Source organism: Hemiscyllium ocellatum, chromosome 18 (genome assembly GCF_020745735.1).
Source record: "Hemiscyllium ocellatum isolate sHemOce1 chromosome 18, sHemOce1.pat.X.cur, whole genome shotgun sequence".
Lineage (NCBI taxonomy): Eukaryota > Metazoa > Chordata > Chondrichthyes > Orectolobiformes > Hemiscylliidae > Hemiscyllium > Hemiscyllium ocellatum.
Genome location: NC_083418.1, coordinates 70,565,559 through 70,584,739, shown reverse-complemented (window position 1 = coordinate 70,584,739; position 19,181 = coordinate 70,565,559). Strand labels below are relative to the sequence as shown.

Here is a 19,181-nt window from a genome sequence, read left to right as displayed (position 1 = left end):
TGGTGACCTTTAAGCGGAAATTGGATAGGTACATGGATAGGTGCTTAATCTAGGATAAATCTTCGGCACAACATCGTGGGCCGAACGGCCTGTTCTGTGCTGTATTGTTCTATGTTCTATTTAGTGATCTTTCTTCAGAAAAAAACAAATTCAGATGAAGGTTCACTGGACCCTGAACATTAATTGTACATTCTCTCTACAGATGCTGCCAGATGTGCTGAGATTTTCCAGCAATTTATGTTTTTGTATGAGATTTTTCAGCATCTGCAATACTTTCGATTTTTTTTTCTAGATATGAAACAGGGGCTTGTGAAAAAAAAACTTTAAACGAGAAAACTAGAAACATACATAGGACCTCCCCAAAAAAAAACTTAGGTGGAAAAACATAACGCTAGTCACCCTTGTGCCCAATTGGGTTGACAAGTGACCAAGGTGAGTTCAGGGCTCTAAGTGGGTTACATGTGTCCTCCCAGCCTGCGGTGGCGCTGTAGTTGGAGGAGCGGAGCGAGTAGATGCGGATGTAGAGCGGCTGGGGTCGGCGTCACTTCCGGAGTGTCCGTTTCTGTCGTTTTGTTGTGGAATGGCGTTGGTGATGGAGCCCATCAGACTGGACAGAGGTAGGTCCCTCTCTCTGCACGCAGCGGCCGGCCCGGGGCAATTCCAGTTACTCCAGAGGTATACATCACTTTGAATGGAGCGGAGCAGAGCAGGCTGTAAGGTGCTTGAGCTAGGGATACCTTCCAGCTCCAGGGTTACCTGACCCCTTGGTAACGCCTCAAGGTGCTTCACAGAAAGGGTTTTACAGGTAGAAGATGCCAACAGAGGTTTTATTTAGGGGGGGGGGGGGGGCAGCACGCTCTTCCTTCCCCAGGGAGCCAGCACCACCACTACCCCCAACCAAAAAGGGCAAAAGACAAGGCAGGCTTTTATACTTTTCAAATAAAGCTCAGAACTGGGGATCTGAAACAAATAAAGCCAGTGAATAAAACCTCAGCAGGTCCAGCTGTACCTCGAGAGAACAGGAACAAAGAGAAAACTAGTTCTGAGGAAAGGTCATAGGTCTCAAAATGTTAACCCTGTTTGTTTTCTCTGCCGGTGCTGCCAGACCTGTGGAATTTCTCCAATTTCTGGTTTTGTTTGTTTTTAAATTCTCATGTTTGTTTTCAAATCCTTCCAGGCCCTTGCCCCTCTGTGAACCCATCCACTTGCTTTCTCCCCCCCCCCCCCCCGAAAGAAAATCTGAGGTACGTGGACTCCCTAATTCCAGCCTCTCAAGCAACCCTCATAATAAATGCCTTGGTTTCCTCCCACAGTCCAAAAATGTGCAAGTTAGGTGGTTTTGCCATGCTAAATTGCCTGTAGTGTTAGGTGAAGGGGTAAATGTAGGGGAATGAGTGGGCTGCGCTTCGGTGGGTCGGTGTGGACTTGTTGGGCTGAAGGGCCTGTTTCCACACTGTAAGTAATCTAATCTAATCTTAAAAAAAAGAGCCTGTGCCTTCAGATGCTATAGTGCTAACTCTCCTCAATTGCTTCATTCCTCCTCCTTAAGGAAAAGGAACAAATTGTGACATCTTTTTAACAAACTTCTTAAAACATTTCTCCTTTAATCAATGAACTTTTGATCAACTCCCCTCATAACCTTTGGTTCCTCGATGTCAAATTTTACTTCATGCTGTTGTAAAGTATTTTAGGAGGTGTTCAGATCTCAAGGGTTTTGCTGTTGTTAAGGATCTGTTCAGAGAGGAATCTTGTCTAAAACAAAATTGTTCTTGCATTCAGGTGTTTCTTTAGCTTCCTCTGGGACGGATACTTAAGCTGTCTCTCTGAAAAATTGCATCTCTGGTATTGCACCTGTTTCTCAGTGTTCTGGGCTTTATTTTAAAGACTTTATTTCTTTGGAGTAATATTTAAGGTGCAAAGTTGTAGCAGTAATATTGTTAATCATAGTTTTAGTATAAAATTAGGAATGCACTGGTCAGCAGGGAAGGAAATTTAAAACAAAGAATGTTAGAGATTGGAAATCTGAACCAAAAACAAAGTGCTATAGAAACTCAGCAGGTTTTGCAGCATCTGCAGAAAGAAACACAAGGAAGGAAATTTGTTATTCTTAGCTGGTCTGATTTAATGTGATTCTGTACACATAGCAATGTAGTTGACTCTGGACTGCTCTGTACAATGGAAATTAAAGATGGGCAATGCCCACATCCTATGAACAAATAATTTAAAGTTGTTTTGCAAGTTAGGTTTGGAGTGAAGGATACATGCATTCAGCCTTGGTTGTGCACTTAGTTTACAATGTGAGTTTTAAATTTGACCCAGAAACATCAGCACATGTAACTGAGGCAGTGGATTTACTCGAGAGCAATTTTGTATGTATTTATCATGGGTTTGTGAGAAAGATATTTTGTGATGGCTTCTGTGCAGATTACTGTGGGAAGGAAAAATTCCATCATAGAATTTGAAAAGAAAAACATTGAGTGCACTGTCTGTTTGCAGTTTAGTTAATGCTGCAGAACTTCTGATAATGGTGTGGAAAGAAAGAATAATTGCTGTTTGATTGTTGTGGAATGAGCTACAAGAATCGAGTAACTAATACATTAGTTATGATGACTGCCTTACCCGAACAAGGCTTTAAAAATATTGTTATAAATTAATATCTTGGAAAATGATAGTATTGAACTTATGTTCAAGAAATATACTTAGCAGAAACTAAAGCTAAACTTCTATGCAATTACTTAAAAGCAGGAGAGTGAACCTGTAATTATAATTTTCCTCATGTTGATCTTAAGGTTACTGTACATGGGCCAGTAGATGACATTGAAGGCATGGCAACTTTCAGCAAGGAACAGTAATGGAATTGGGGGAAGTAGATTTTAAGATATTCTGTCCTATCTGTAATTTTGTAAAGTTTAACTGAACTCAGTGAACATCTTGGATTGTGCACCAGAAAAATAGAAGGGAATGTCTTTCAGATATTCTGCCTTCAAGATGAGTTTTGAACTGACGACCTAGTCCTTCACGTTCCCTGATACAATTCAGATGAGAGTCGAGAATTCTGATTTCTGGGTAATATTTGTCCGTCGATCAAAATAATTAAGGCTGACTATTGCTATGAACAATTAGATGTCTTTCTTTCTTTTACTGGCTATGCTTCTCAAAATACTTAATTGGTTGTGAGGTGCCAAGGGACAACGGAAGGATGTTAAAGCTGCTATATAAATCAAATTCTTTCTTTCTGTGAGGCAGAACTACCATTTCATTATTTGGAATCATTTTAGCTGCAAGTGAGTGAGAAAGCAATGCCTCTGGTGTACAGTCTATGCTAATTTAACCAAATGTAGGAAATGGGTGCACAGCAACTTGTAATTCCATGAGGAGACTAATGGAGTTAGGGTTAGCAAAAAAACTGGAAATAAATCGAATGAGGACAATAACCAGTTCGCTTCAAATGTTGTAATAAACATTGCTAGAATAGAAAACTAAAGACATTGTCATAAACTTTGAAAATATGTTTCATTTCCAAAATAATGTGCAGCAATCAGACTATTTTTCAGTGACTTTGGAAGATGTGTACGCAATAATGACAATCAAGTACTGATACTGAAACACTGATTACAGTAACAAAGGGGGAATAATGTACTCTCATTCATAAAAGTAATTATCCACTGGATTGGCAACAATTGCTGGTACTATTCTGATAGTATTGACATCACCATGCAATATAGAAGTTGTGTATAAGGACATTTTCTCGTGTTTATCACCCAGACATGTTATGCTCCACTGCAATTGTTCATTAGTTCATTGAAAAATCAGACTCTCCCAAGAATTGTACATATATCTATAGAAAAAGCCTTCTTGCAGTAACCAAAATTCATGAGCTTGAATTTTGGACATGATTATAATGGGAATAGATGTAGGACAGTCATTTATTTCAAATTTGAAGTCTAAAGGCACTTTCTAAATTTGTGGCTTTTTAAAATTTTGAGTGGGCCAGTTAATTCAGTTAGCTCATGTTCAAAGCAAGTTCAGTTCCCATTCTGACTGAGGTAGACTTGGGACCTGGTCCTTGCCTGTCCCTTGTTGGTTGTAGAGTGGTGCTCCTCAAGTAATATAGCTATTTTCCTTTTCTCATAGCGATTAGATTAGATTACTTACAGTGTGGAAACAGGCCCTTCGGCCCAACAAGTCCACACCGACCCGTCAAAGCGTATACCACCCAGACCCCTACTCCTACATTTACCCATTCACTTAAACACTACGGGCAATTTAGCATGGCCAATTCACCTAATCTGCACATTTTTGGATTGTGGGAGGAAACCGGAGCACCCGGAGGAAACCCACGCAGACACGGGGAGAATGTGCAAACTCCACACAGAGAGTTGCCTGAGGCGGGAATTGAACCCGGGTCTCTGGCGCTGTGAGGCAGCAGTGCTAACCACTGTGCTACCGTGCCGCTCTAATCTGCCTACAGTCCCTTGTGCACTGTGGCTAATTAGCTCCCTAACTAATTTTCAATTTAATGACTACTTTGATCTGACAACAGAAATCTTCAATGATGTTTTGATTTTATAGCATGGAGCTAACATAGCATGAAGATCGGGAACATACTTTGCCTGTATTTTTCAATTGTATCTGTAAGTTTGAGGTGGACTTCATTCCTGATGAAGGGCTTATGCTCGAAACGTCGAATTCCCTATTCCTGAGATGCTGCTTAACCTGCTGTGCTTTAACCAGCAACACATTTTCAGCTGTGATCTCCAGCATCTGCAGACCTCATTTTTTACTCGAAGATTTTAACCTACTGCGAATCCTCTTGCAAGGATGCCTTCCTTGAAGAAGCTCTCTTCCTCCCTCTACAAGGCCTATCCCACCTCCATCGCCCCTCCCCCAAGTCCCTCCTCCCTACCTTTTATCTTAGCCTGCTTGGCTACTCTCTCTCATTCCTGATGAAGGGCTTATGCTCGAAACGTCGAATTCCCTATTCCTGAGATGCTGCCTAACCTGCTGTGCTTTAACCAGCAACACATTTTCAGCAAGAACTTCTCTTTGAAAGTCTGTTTTTATGCAGAATTGCTGATTCATTAAAAACAAATCAAGTTAGGAACTTCACATAGATGATGCAGATAGGTGTCTGAATTTAAAAGGTTATTAAACTGTTCTGGAGTACTGACCAATAGAGGACAGCAAATAAAAAAGATTTTTTTTGATTAGCCAGTGTTGTGCATAAACTTTCTAGAAAGCTCCACCACAATTGGGTAGGACAGGTTTTTGTTATGTATATGAACTAATTGCAAAGAATTGGTTTGGGTTGCGTATCTGACTGTATTTGTATTTGTATTTGAATTTGTACTTGACTTTTCAGATGTTTCCCGGGCTATTGAACTGCTGGAGAAGTTACAAAGGAGTGGAGAGGTGCCACCACAGAAGCTGCAGGCTTTGCAAAGGGTACTTCAGAGTGAATTCTGCATTGCTGTACGAGAAGTATGTCCCTGTACATTTTCCCCTCTAAATGATGTATAATAAAGTAAGAAAGCTGTTTAAATACTATTTCACTGAATAATTACTTTTGTGCAAAAATACGAACAAACATTTGAGAAAAATCTTGTACTTTCAAAGGTTGTGACATGGTTATATCAGCCTAATGCAGAATAATCCAAACCAATCTTAATGTAGGATAGAACCCTGGAATGCTTGGTGGTTTATGGTTTTAAGGTAATAATTACTTGCTGTGCTTCATAAAATAAAACTGTTTATGCAGATATCTTAATGGGAAAATATCATAAATGAAAATTATCCCACCTCTCACCACCATAAACAACTGATTTCTAAGAACTAGTCTTTTGAATATCGTGATTACTTTGCTGGCATTTTCCAATTAAGTCTAGATCTTTAAATAAAAATAACTTGTTTTAGTTTAACTTGTGAATTTGTTTGCTGACAGTTGGTTTTGTCCAAATCTGTTCTGCCAAAGTATTGGAAGGCTTATTTGTGAATGAATACTGTAAACCTGGAAATTAGTTAGCTCTCAGCAGTAACATCCACTGTGTTGCCCACAGGTTTACGAGCATGTTTATGAAACTGTGGATATTAATAGTAGTCCAGAGGTGAGAGCCAATGCTACTGCTAAGGTAGGAAACTGTTGTAAATTGGTTAATGGCTCATATTATATTTGTTGGCTTAAATTCCTCAGAATCACTTAATTCGACAGTGTTTTATGGTAAGGAGACTTGCAACAGTATTTCTGAAAAGGCTGGCATTGCACAGTTAGGCTGTAAAAGTACCACAGCTTTTATAATGAATTAAATTTTATTGTATGAGCTTCACTGCATTATTGTACTCCTGTATCCCTCCATACTAGTTACCTTGCTGCAATGAATCTCAATTTTACTTTTAGTTTGAATATATTTAGAGCAGATAAATGTACGTCATGATTATCTTTTTCCTGACTATGTGCTTTCCTTGGGTGTATATTCAATGAGTTTCCACTTTTTAAACCCAAGTTGTATGTCTTACTTTTCAAGAGAAGAGGGGTCTGTTGAGGAACCAGGTTGGCAAGTTAAGCAAATATTTCTTTCATAATGCCTTGCTGTTATTACCAGGATTCATATTTGTTACCATGGTAATTTGAGTGTTCTTCATAATTGGTATAAAGTTTCTGAAACTTCAGTTAGTCTCATTCCGAATTGTGATCAGGGACGTGATTAGTTATGCATGTTGCTTGTCAGGCTTATGTTCAAATAATTTGAAATTTGATTTGTTTCTCAGGAAACTTTTAATTCTTTATTAGGAGAAATCTGCAAAGAATACTTTGAATTTTTTTTCTGAACTCCCTTTTGCAAAAGAAAAATTGCTGGAGATGTGCTCAGCAAGTTACTACCCTAACATGCTGCTTGAATGGCAGGTTCATGCCTATGATAATTTGCTCTATCTGAACTGTGTCACTGTGGCAAAGTGCCAGGTGGAAATAATGCACTTTCTGTAAGGGAAGAAAATAAAGCATCCATTCATTGTTCGCCTACAAACAATTGGTTTCAAAGAACAGAGTAGCCTAATTACTTGATTTGTATGTTGGGAATATTGTATAATTTGGGGAAAAACACAAGTAAAGGAGAGTCAGTTCCTGATGTGTTTTCCTCCAGAAATTGGCAAAATCTGTTACAGATGCATCTGAGTCAAAGATTTGAGAGTATACCCTCAGACAGGTTTCTTAGTATTTTTCTGGACAATTTTTGTATAATTTTTTGTTTATGACATTATACCTTTTCACTGCAATGTCAGCTGTTTGCTCAAACTTCTGCGAGGTACCATGGTCCATGGAGGCATGGATATCTTCTGATTTCCTTTGTTCCCCTACTCCACCATGCACTTGACATGTCAATACCTGAATGGGAACAAAGTAGAGGGGTCCTGGTGCATTATAGGTACCAGCTTTGCCCTGCTTTTGTTCAGCCTCAGGGGCTCTTTGTTGCCCTGTTACACCAAAATAGCAATGTTGTCTTTTAGAAAGATTGGCATGTGTTACAACTGTATGCTATTTTGAACTCCAGTGAGACCAGCAAATTATGATACGATCGGTGTTACGAAACATACATTATCGGCAAAAGGCGAGATACATGTGGTTTTTCAACCCCCCACTCTACTCTAGAGTAGTCACCTATGAGTTGCACTTGACTTCGTGTGCCACCATGACTTCTCAGATTTTTCCTAAATCCTGACTGCATAATAATTCCTAGAACCTGTCCTAAGTTCCAACAGTACAGAGGTATTCAATTGCTGTTGAGACTTAACTCAATGTCCTCCACACAGAACCTGAGTGGTTCATTTGCATTTTCTGCAGTACAGCTAAAAAAAAACTTCTAGCCTGAAGCATGGAATCTACATTCTGTCTCCTTCCCAACACACTGACTTTCAGTCTCTTTCTATAATATTTTATCAGTGACCTTTAACAGTCCAGAATGACGAATTAAAAAGCTTCCATGCTGTTGGTCAAAATTGAGTATTGCCACCTAGCAACTTCTGGAATCATCTGTTCCTTGAATGTTGAATTGCTGGCTTGCATCGTATGAAAGAATGATATAACTTGAAAATTTTGTCTCAACCCGATGGGAGATATATCCATGCTGACGATGCCATTTTCTATATAGTCCTTATCCTATAAGTTAGGGTTTGGAATGAACCCATATAGCTGAAATTCCAACCAGTTTATATTCATTGCTGACCATAAAAGCAATTCTTCTGTTGGACAATAGGAAACTGGATCCATGATGAGAAATGCAATTTGCAGTCTTTGCTTATCCCTTCCTCAACACAAACTGAACTTGGAATCGTGATTTTATTATTGAATATTAGCAAATAAATTTGACTTGACGCAAAGTTGTTGTTGCATAATATTTACATTTCCCAGAGTGAAATAAACTGTGTCCATTCTTTGACCAGATCGGATCTTTTGCTCAAAATTTCAGTTTTATAATAATTGGTATATATCAATTTCTCTGTTTTCATGATATAGATGCTTGTGTGAAGGATAAGCATGCGATTTTATGGTATATATGTTGCATCTGTTACGTGTCTGTAATACATTGGATATGTGCATAATACTTGCAACTGATTGATCAAATAAGTGTTAACTATGGAGATTGTTTGCTTGAAAATAGGTGAGTCAAAAATGTTACTTTTATACTCTGTACAATTGCAGTTATCTGTGCTGTTGTAGTTTATGCATTCTCTTAAATTACTGTCAGGTTCAAACTCTCTCCACTCTGCATTAGTGTGTTTAGCAAGCCCAAGATTGCTTCCCTCAATGTAATTCTTCAAGCCACCAATGCTTCAGGAATTGTTCATCTTAGTTTCTCATGAATCTTGTTTAATATGCCTGAGCTTCACTATCTCTTCTCCTCCACATAGGCTGCCAGACAGGAAAGCAGCAACAAATCCAATCTGACTCTAGACCTCTGCAATGTGCTTGCAAATCCCAGTATCCCTGCTTGACTTTCCAAAGCCCTGCATTCAGTTACTTGCATACTTTCTACTGCCTCCTGGAAGGACTTCCTTTCCCAGACCCATTGTTCACTTCCAGACCTGTAAATTGCCCACAATTTTACCGTCTCAACGGTACCCGGAAAAAAATGGCCATGGAAAATGAGTGGATAAGAGAAGGAAAAACAGTAGAAACGCTTTAAAAGTGATGCAGCAAAAGAGAATTTTACATGACACCTGCAAAGTCAAAACAGGTGGTCAAGGTGGGAAAGGTCTGATTGACATACAGAGAAAGAGAGTATTAAAAAACGGTGGATGACAAGATATTGAGAGCCCCTAGATAGAGGTTTCACTTTTGAAAACCTTGATTTCTTTAAGTCAACCAAATGCAAAGTTATCTTTGAACCTATAAGAATTATGATGAAACAACAAACTTTGTTTGAACCAACACTCAATAAACCTTCATTCCTGATGAGGGCCTTATGCCCAAAATATCGATTCTCGTGCTCCTCATATGCTGCCTGAACTGCTGTGCCTTTCCCGCACCACTCTCTTGAACCTGAGGTTAAACAGTGAGTTATAGTGAGAACATTTGAATGTAACATTTCCTCAAGAGTCCATTGTGACTTGGAATATTTCTCTCCTAAATATTAATTGTGCACACAAATGAGGAACAGGAGTAGGTTACTTGGACCTTTGTTTCCTTTGTAGTGTTTGGAATGGTTGTGTACTATTGTGTCTGCTGTGCACCAGCTTGTTTTACTGAATTTGATATGATTGTAAATGCGTAATTTGTCTTAACAGGCAACAGTGGCAGCATTTGCTGCCAGTGAAGGTCACTCGCATCCAAGAGTTGTGGAATTACCCAAAACTGATGAAGGGCTAGGATTCAATATCATGGGTGGTAAGGAACAAAATTCTCCCATATACATATCCCGCATTATCCCTGCTGGCATTGCAGATCGTCATGGAGGTCTGAAACGTGGGGACCAGCTCCTGTCAGTCAATGGAGTGGTAGGTATCTTCGATATTCTTTTGCAAGAACTTGTGTTTATATCACACCTTTTCCCTCCTAAGATATTTTGCAGCCAATTGAAGTACAGCCACTAATGTTGACCAAAATATATTTAAATGTTCACTTCAAGACCTACACCGGCACTCTTAATTGTGTAAATCAAGAAATCCCAAGCTTGCCGTCACTGAATTGTCCACCGTCAACATTTTGGGTATTTGCCCTTGACCAGCTGTACTACCGTAGAAATACTGTGGTTCCAAGAGCAGATTGGAGGCTCAGAGTTTTGCAAATAGTAACTCGCCTCCTGACTTCCCATAGCTTTTCCACCTTCCAAGATGAAAGTGAGGAGTATGATGGAATATTCTTCAGTTGTCTGAATTAGTGCAGCTCCAATAACGCTCAAAAAGTTCAACACCATGTAGAACAAAGCATGCTTGTTAAACACCCTGCCAACCATTTTAAACATTTACTATCTCCACTATTGATCCCTAATGCAGTAGTGTGTATCATGTAAAAGGCTCTTTGGCAGCAATTTCAAAAACTATCATCTCTGCAATCTGGAAATACAAGTGTAATAATCACTTGGAAACACACCACCTGCATGTTCCCATCCAACCCACTATCTTTCTAATTGGGAGCGGTTTTGTCATTGTTTCATTGTCTGTGGGTCAAAATCCTACAACTCCCTTGCTTACCAGCATTATAAGTGTGATTATGCAAACAGGTATCTACCTTCACTAGACAGACTGTAGAAGTTCAAGAAAGCACGCTAACTTCTCAAAGTTTGGGAATCGGCAATAAATGTTGACCATTCCAGTGATGCACTCTTCCCATGGAATGGGGAAATGTTTTTTACTTCTATAAAAGTAGAGTATAAAAATAGGGCCGAAACGTCGATTCTCCTGTTCCTTGGATGCTGTCTGACTTGCGCTTTTCTAGCAACACATTTTCAAGTCTCCTTAAAACTAAATAACATCAGTCAGACCTTAGGAATACTGTGAACAGTTTTGGGTTTTTATCTCAGGAAAGATATACTGATATTGGGGGCATAATCTCAGAATAAGTGGTTGCACTTTTAAGATAGAGATGAGAATTCTTTTTCTCTGAGGCTGTTGTATCTGTGGAAATCTTTACCATACAGGGCTATAGAGGCTGGGTCATTAAATATATTCATGACTGAGCGATTTTTAATCAGTAAGAGAAACCAGGATTATGGGATAAAGCAGGAGTATGGGATTGAGGATAATCAGACTCACCATAATGCATTGAATGAAAGGGCAGACATGATGACCTGAATGGCCTGCTTCTACACCTTGGTTTCATGGAAAAAATTATGAAAGAAGGCAATTTAGCATGCAGTAACCGAAAAATGAGTTGTTAATCTCCACTCGGGGTAAAATGATCTTGGGGAAAGCGAAGATCTGGGCAATGGCTTAAGCTACTTGAATGCACCACTGCTGGAGGGGTTGGAGTGGTGATGAGGCTGTAAGGTTTGCAGTGCAGGTGGCTGAATTTCTGATTGTCTGATGTGAATTGAAATTCCATGCTACCTCTGAAAGCTTTCAAGGAAAATGCTGAAATGAAAATAAATGTTGCAAAGTAATGCGTTTAGCAAAGGAAGGGAGTCTCCATTGTCAGGAAGATGATGGCGTAATGAATAATACAGAGGCGCAGGCTAATGTTTTGGGAACAAGGGTTCAAATCCCACCATTTCGTCTAATGGGATTTATAATCAATTAATAAATCCAATTCACTCAAAGAGGTGAAGGAGAGAGAAAACTGGGAACTGCAGGTGTGATAACTTTATCTTTGTATTGGTGGTTGAGAAATCATTAGAATTTGTTTATAGATTGATAAATGGGCAGTTTTGTAATAAAATCCTGACTGGATATAGTTAGTATGTATTTAAATAATGTTTGACAAACCTGTTGGATTTATTTTAGGATGTTTGATAAAAGGGACTCAGTACGTTTGGAATTTCAGAAAGCTGTTGGAAACAATGCCCTGCAGAAGAAGTTGTTCACCTCCTACCCAAGTGCTTTTAATTTTGCTAATGTACTGGCATGAATTAAGGATTAACTAACAGCCAGAAACATTGGAATAAGTGGATCAGTCTTGTGTTGGCCACCTTTGACTAGTGTAATATTCACAGTATAAATCAGTGAATTGGATGTGGAGACCAAATGTAATATTTTCAAATTTTTGAATGATGCAAAGGTACATGGGAATATGTCTTCCGAGGAACATGCAAAACAGATTCAAGAGGATTTGGATAGACTTAGTTGCTGCATGCATTATTTTTACTTCTCATCATGATATATACTTTAGTATTTAGATTTACGATTGGGCATTTTTAAAGTTTTAACGCCTGCTACATGCTGGTTTTGTGCATTTTTGAAAACTGACTCGAATTTGCTGGTTTAAGAGAAGACTAGATTAGATTACTTAGTGTGGAAACAGGACCTTCAGTGCAACAAGTCCACACCGACCCGCCAAAGTGCAACCCACCCAGACCCATTCCCCTACATTTATCCCTGCGCCTAACACTATGGACAATTTAGCATGGCCAATTCACCTAGCCTGCACATTTTTGGACTGTGGGAGGAAACCTGAGCACCCAGAGGAAACCCCCGCAGACACGGGGAGAATGTGCAAACTCCACGCAGTCAGTCGCCTGTGGCGGGAGTTGAACCCGGGTCTCTGGCGCTGTGAGGCACTGCCACCCACAACAATCTAAGCAGTTGAGCTGAACATGTGGGTGAATACTTAAATCATTAACTTTCACCTCATTTTAAACCAGATTTCTTTCCTCTGCAATTTTTTCCCTTTATTTCCTAATGACATTCCTTTGTTGATATATGGATACCAATTATCTGACATCCTCACATGTGTTTACAGCAGGATCACTGGATAACAATTGCAAGCAGAAGCCTTATACATGTAGTTTTCTTCCTACCAAATGCAAATGAATGTAGCCAATAGTAACGTTGGTGCAATCTGACTGAGAATAGCTTGCTCATTAACAGGTTTAACTCTGGTAAATTACCTGTCCTCATTAAGGTTCAAACCACTCATTCAATGCACAGTGAGTCATGAGAAGAGAATTCAATTGAGATTAATGGTACCTTTTTACAGTTGGACTGAAACTGGGATATATTCTAAAATTCAGCAGCCTCATTGATATAAGAAATGAATTATATTCAGTGCATTTTGGAAAAGCAAATCAGGACAGGACTTATGCACTTAATGGTAAGGATCTGGGGCGTGTTGATGAACAAAGAGACTCGAGTGCAGGTTCAAGATTCCTTGAAAGTAGAGTCGCAGGTAGAAAGGATAGTGAAGCAGACCTTTGGTATGCTTGCCTTTATTGATCAGTGGAGGAGAAAGTGAGGTCTGCAGATGCTGGAGTATCAGAGCTGAAAATGTGTTGCTGGAAAAGCACAGCAGGTCAGGCAGCATCTAAGGAACAGGAAATTCGACGTTCCGGGCATAAGCCCTTCATCAGGATCAGTGCATTGAGTATGGGAGTTGGGAGGTCATTTTGTACAGGACATTGGTTAGGCCACTTTTGGAATACTGCATTCAATTTTAGTTTCTGCTGTAGGAAAGATTAAATTCAATTAGATTAGATTTCCTACAGTGTGGAAACAGGCCCTTCAGCCGAACATGTCCACACTGACCCTCTGAAGAGTAACCCACCCCCCTCTGACTAATGCACCTAACAACTATGGACAGTTTAGCATAGCCAATTCACCTGGCCTGCACATCTTTGGAATGTGGGAGGAAACCGGATTACCCGGAGGAAATCCACGCAGACACGGGGTGAATGTGCAAACTCCAAACAGACAGTGAAATTTGAAAGGGTTCAAGCTATTCCTGGGGTTGAATGGTTTGAGCTATAGGGAGAGGCTGAATAGGTTGAGGTCTGGTCTTAGAAGTTTATAAAATTGTGAAGGGCATAGTTGAAGTGAATAGCCAGGGTAACGGAGTACAAAACCAGAGGGCATAGGTTTAAAGTGAAAGGGCAGAGATTTGAAAGGGAGTTAAGGGACAACTTTTTCATGCAGAGGGTGGTGCATGAATAGAATGAGCTGCCAGAGGAAGTGGTGGAGGCTGGTACAAATACAACATTTAAAAGGCATCTGAATGGGTATATGCATAGGAGGGTTTAGTCGGATATGGCAAAGTGCTGGCAAATGGGACTAGATTAGGTTAGGATATCTAGTCAGCGTGGACGAGTTGAAGCACGCTGTTTCTGTGCTGTGCAGCTCTGTCTCTCTGTGATTTGACCACTGGTTAAGAAAGCAATTAATTTTTTCTGCATTGACTGCCTTGACAACTGCAAATGCACACGAAAGTTTGAACAGAGAAAAAATTTGGCAACTTTTAAGTGAGGGCCCTCATTCAGAGAAAAAATTAAAAGTTAAGATCTTTAGTCTGTTAGCTAATTAGCATCCTTCTATCTATGAGAGTGAATACAGCCTCGAGCACTTCAGTGACAGCAGAGGAGATGATGTACTGGGAGTCCCTGACTTTAAAATGTGATCCCATGTAGAGGAGTAATTTTAAACGTCTGACACGCAGCTGAATACAAACGGGTATTTTATATTGTCCTGTATTGTGTTCCAACATGCATACAAATCAATTTGTAAATAGACTGTAGAACAGAACATGATCGCAAAGCAGGGACTGCCTGTACTGTACTTTTGATGACTGCACAATCTGATTCTAGAAAGACAAAATCTGCTGCATATGAATTGGCCCTTACCACTGATATGGAAGCTTTTTATCTGCAGAGCTAGCACCTGCTTTTTCCCGTATGGAATCACATCTCATTGTGGTGATGAATTCCTGCTCAAAGCTGGTGTTGCAATTTGCATTGATTGTCAACTAAACTTTAAAATTTGACATCATTCATCTTGAAGTCTTTCTTGTCTCTTTTTGTGGCTTTTGAAAAGAGAACATAAAAGATTGAGGCATATGGCAAATCTGTGATAGAAACAGAGTTGTTTTCCCTCCTTGCCCTTTACCCTAATTTTGTTGAAATGTTAGTTTTAATTTTCCGATTGCCTAAAATTTTGGTTTGATCTTTATATTTCCAACAATTTGTCAATTGTCAATATGAATGCAGAACAACTAAACCTCAGAGGAACTTATGCTGGAATAGGAAATCAGCATATTACTTCGAGAACAATTCTGGAGCAATGTTTCTTCATAACTACATTACTGTTTTACTGGATTTGTTTTTTTTAAAAATCATTTATCGTGTGCTTTTCATATCGTCTGGATTTCCCAAAAGATTTAATGCCAATCAATTCATTTAATAATGAAATTGAATGGTAATATTAGGCAGATGATGCAACCAATTTGCATGCAGTAATGTGTCTCATGGTACAGTCAATTGAGACTTTCCTGAAGGTATCACATTGGACCAGACGGGTGTTTGTGGTGCAGTGACAGTGTCCCTACCTCTGATGCAGGAGCCCCAAGTTAAAGTCCCACGTGCTCGATGGGTGTGTCATGACATCTCTGAACACATTAATTAAAAAGAAATATCAGTGCTGAAGTGAAGCTTAATCCACAATCTTCTGACTCAGGTGGACAAGTTATAGGCTGAACTAACCAAGCGTGTATTGAATTTGTCAAAAGCTTTAAAGAGCAAATGGATTAATGGGTTTTTTTTGTGTGCAGAGTGTTGAAGGAGAACACCACGAAAAAGCAGTTGAACTTCTGAAAGCTGCCCATGGAACAGTTAAATTAGTCGTCAGATACACGCCAAAAGTTCTGGAAGAAATGGAATCACGGTTTGAGAAAATGAGGTCAGCAAAACGCAGGCAGCAAATCAATTATTGATTTTTGTGGTGCTGTGCTCCTGTTATTTTTCATGACAGCTGGGATTTCTTAATGTTGTACTTGCTATTGATGTGACATGATCAGTCAGTGTCATACTCAAATTAGTTAGTCACACTAACAGTACATCATAAGAATGCATTTTTGCTTATTAATCCAGTGTTAAATTTACAGTGAAGTCAGTTTAAATCTGTTTCAAGTATTCATATTTCTAATTCAAAGAATTATTACTTTTCCTAATTTGCAAATGCTGAAAACCTCAGTTGATGGTGTGACATCAGGAACAGGAGTTTCCTTTGTCACTTGTTTTTGTGTAATTGAGGCAAACTCTACCCCTTTGGTGCAACTACAACAATGAAAATTAAGAGTTAGAAAATGAGTATCTGCTTCAGAATTAGGTAGCTGATATGGATATAGTTAGACAGCAGTTATGCTCTTCCATTTAATTGTTATTAAACTGGAGTCTGACCACCAAATAAGTCCTGCAATTACTCATTTTTGTCCATATCCTAATCCATAAATGCTTACTCATCAGAACAAGACTATAACTTGGGAAATTCAGGAATAGGGTTGCTTGAACTGTTAGTCTCACTTTGCTGCAACAGTCCATGTGATTTCCCTAGTTAAGTTCAGCACTGGCCAGTTAAACCATCAAAAAATGAGGGTAAACAAAAGAATAAAAATAAGATTCCTCATATTTTCTTTTCAAATTAGTTGATGCTCTGCACTAATGGTGAGGCTTGCTCTTCAAAATAGCTAACCTGTCCATGTTACACATAACTTTGTCAAATAAGTACCGTGCTGTTATGTTACTTATCCCAGAAGAGATACATTCCTTTCAGTAACTGAACTGTGTTGTTCAGATCTTCATTCCAGTAAAATAGGTAACAGAAGTCAATGAGTTAGTCTAAAACAAATAATGCATGATTGGACCACATCTTATTGCTGGTAACTGCCCAGTACTTATCATTTCAACACTACTTCCTAGGAGTAAAAGATAAATTGACTTGACTTCAAGCCTGATTTACTTTTTTTAAGCACACTGTTCTGAGCTCAAAACTAATAGCATCCAGTCATGTTACTTTGGCCTGACCAAAGTGCATGCAATTTATGGGCAAGTTTTAAGTGGGAAATCGAAATCATTCTTAGCTTATTTTTACATTAAATTGTTTCTGCCTCCAAACTCATGTCTCCACAATAAAATGGCAATTAGACTACTAACTTGTTAACTGAAACGGAATAAACTTTTATATAAGGCTTCTATTAATTCTTTGCTTCAGATTTTCTACCACTTTCAAAGCCAGTAATTTTTACAGAACAATTTTTTGTATTTGGACAGCTGAATTTTTGTACTGGTTTTTATATTTAAAAGGGGCAATTCAGGAGCATAAAAATGCATATAAACCCATATTAGAACCTTAAGTCATCAGTCAATCACCTGAAACCAAAAAAGGAACCACTTGATCCTATGAAAATCTTCAAACTTGTTAGAATTTGGTGGTCATAAATATCTCATGGTGATAGAAACTGAAGCAAATCTCCAATGTGTTTTGTTTTGTATGAGCAGCTAGTTACATAAAAGAAGCCTTTTTTTCTAGTACTGCTACCTATTGGTTTGTTTTGACTTACCTAGTACTACACTAAGTGCAAATGGTTTTGTATTTATTCACTTACAAAATGTTTTGTTTCCAATTTATCCACATAACTGGACTATGTCAATTAATTAGAGTATTATACAGCTGATTGTAAGAGAACCTTGTAATATTTTTAAGATTTTGCTAGTCAGAAATGTGCTTTTTTGTCCTGCAGCTTTGTTGTTTCATGCTCTGCTGTGTAATGATATGCCTGTGTTCTATATGTGTTTAAATAGAAATCAGATTGGACATTGTTGATGTTCATGATTGTTCCTTTTGACCGAATGTTTGTCTTGTTTGCCTAAATTGTTTATCTGTTCCTGAGCAGTGCAATCCTTTAAATCCAAGAACCTACATGTCAGTGTGGTTATATGGGAAGTGAACAACTCATTAATATCTCTCAGCTTTTCACAACTTTTACTGAATTTTAACGATGGAGGTTTTTTATTCTTGCTGCCATTCAAAGAAAAAAAAACCACAGATTTGACTCAGGCCAAGGTTGGATTTAGAAAGTCTTCAGCCTGTTTATTGTACAATATTTTTACTGGAATCTCTTCCAATCATGTTTTATTGTTGAAATGTTGTTTGTCACAGTTGTATTTCTATTCGAAAGTCTCATTTTCTGGCACCAATGTTGTGTGAAGACTTAACTTACTGCAGGCACAGCCATTGCACTTTGATTTAAAACACACTTTTTTGTGTATTTGAAGACACTTTCAAAATCTGGCACCAAATGTTAAAAATCAAATATGAAAGGAATAGAATTTGTTACCAGTTGCTTTAGTCACCTGAGCCAGATCAAATCTGTGGAGCCCTAATTGTGTTACAAAGATGCCTATTTGCTATGAGACACTCCTAGAGGAGAAAAATTAGTAAAGTGTTTTTTAAACTATTGCCTCAAATTTATTTGGTTAATTGTGTCATCCTTAAAGTCGTTTTATAAATACGCTTTTAGAATTAACTATCAGCACTGAAGCGAAATAAAACACCTGATATAAGTGAGTGAAATGATACTGAGACCCAAAGAGCAGCTTATAGTGATTGAAACCCAAAAAAATTGAATGAATTTTTTTGTATCTGTATAATATATACTTTCCAAAAGGTAGATCCACCTTGCACTGGGGTTCTAATTTGTAACCAGTTAAGATCCAGTAGCTTTATTTTAATCTGATCTTTGTCTATTTTGTTTTGTGTATGTTGAAATTTGTACTTAAAATAAAATTATATATGTAATAGTATGCTTTGTCAAATGTTATACTTCCTTCTATTCTTCATTGTAGTGCCCTGGGCCTATCTACCTTCAGCTATTTCATCAATGACCCTCCTTCTATCATAAGGTCAGAAATGGGGATGTTCATGTGCGCAACGTTCACCATTCATGACTCCCCAGGCATTGAAGCAGTACTTGTCCAAAAGCAGCAACACCTGGACAGAATCCAGATTTAGGCTGACAAATGGCAAGAATCATTTATGCCAGGTATTGGCCATCTCCAACAGGAGAGAATCGAACAGCTGTCTCTTGACGTTTCCTGGCATTGCCATCACTGGATCTTTTTATGCAATCATGACATGTAGGCATCACTGTCCAGGCCAGCATTTATTGCCCATCCCTAATTGCCCAGAGAGCAGTTAGAGTCAACTATATTGCTATGGGTCTGGAGTCACATGTAGGCCAGACTAGGTAAGGATGGCAGCTCCCTTCCTGA

At 38.7% G+C, this 19,181-nt stretch overlaps 1 protein-coding gene across 2 annotated transcripts; it reads left to right on the top strand.

Annotated features, from left to right (window-relative positions):
• The first annotated feature begins 519 nt into the window (after positions 1-519).
• lin7c (lin-7 homolog C (C. elegans)) lies at positions 520-18,713 on the top strand. 2 transcript variants are annotated; one of them, XM_060839094.1, is made up of 5 exons: positions 520-617; positions 5,363-5,481; positions 6,057-6,128; positions 9,781-9,990; positions 15,683-18,713. In XM_060839094.1, the coding sequence occupies exons 1-5, from the start codon at positions 581-583 to the stop codon at positions 15,842-15,844; spliced, it is 600 nt and encodes a 199-aa protein (XP_060695077.1). In that variant the 5' UTR covers positions 520-580; the 3' UTR covers positions 15,845-18,713. The 2 variants fall into 2 exon arrangements, with proteins under 2 accessions (XP_060695077.1, XP_060695078.1); XM_060839095.1 differs by lacking the exon at positions 6,057-6,128.
• The last annotated feature ends 468 nt before the right edge of the window (positions 18,714-19,181 follow it).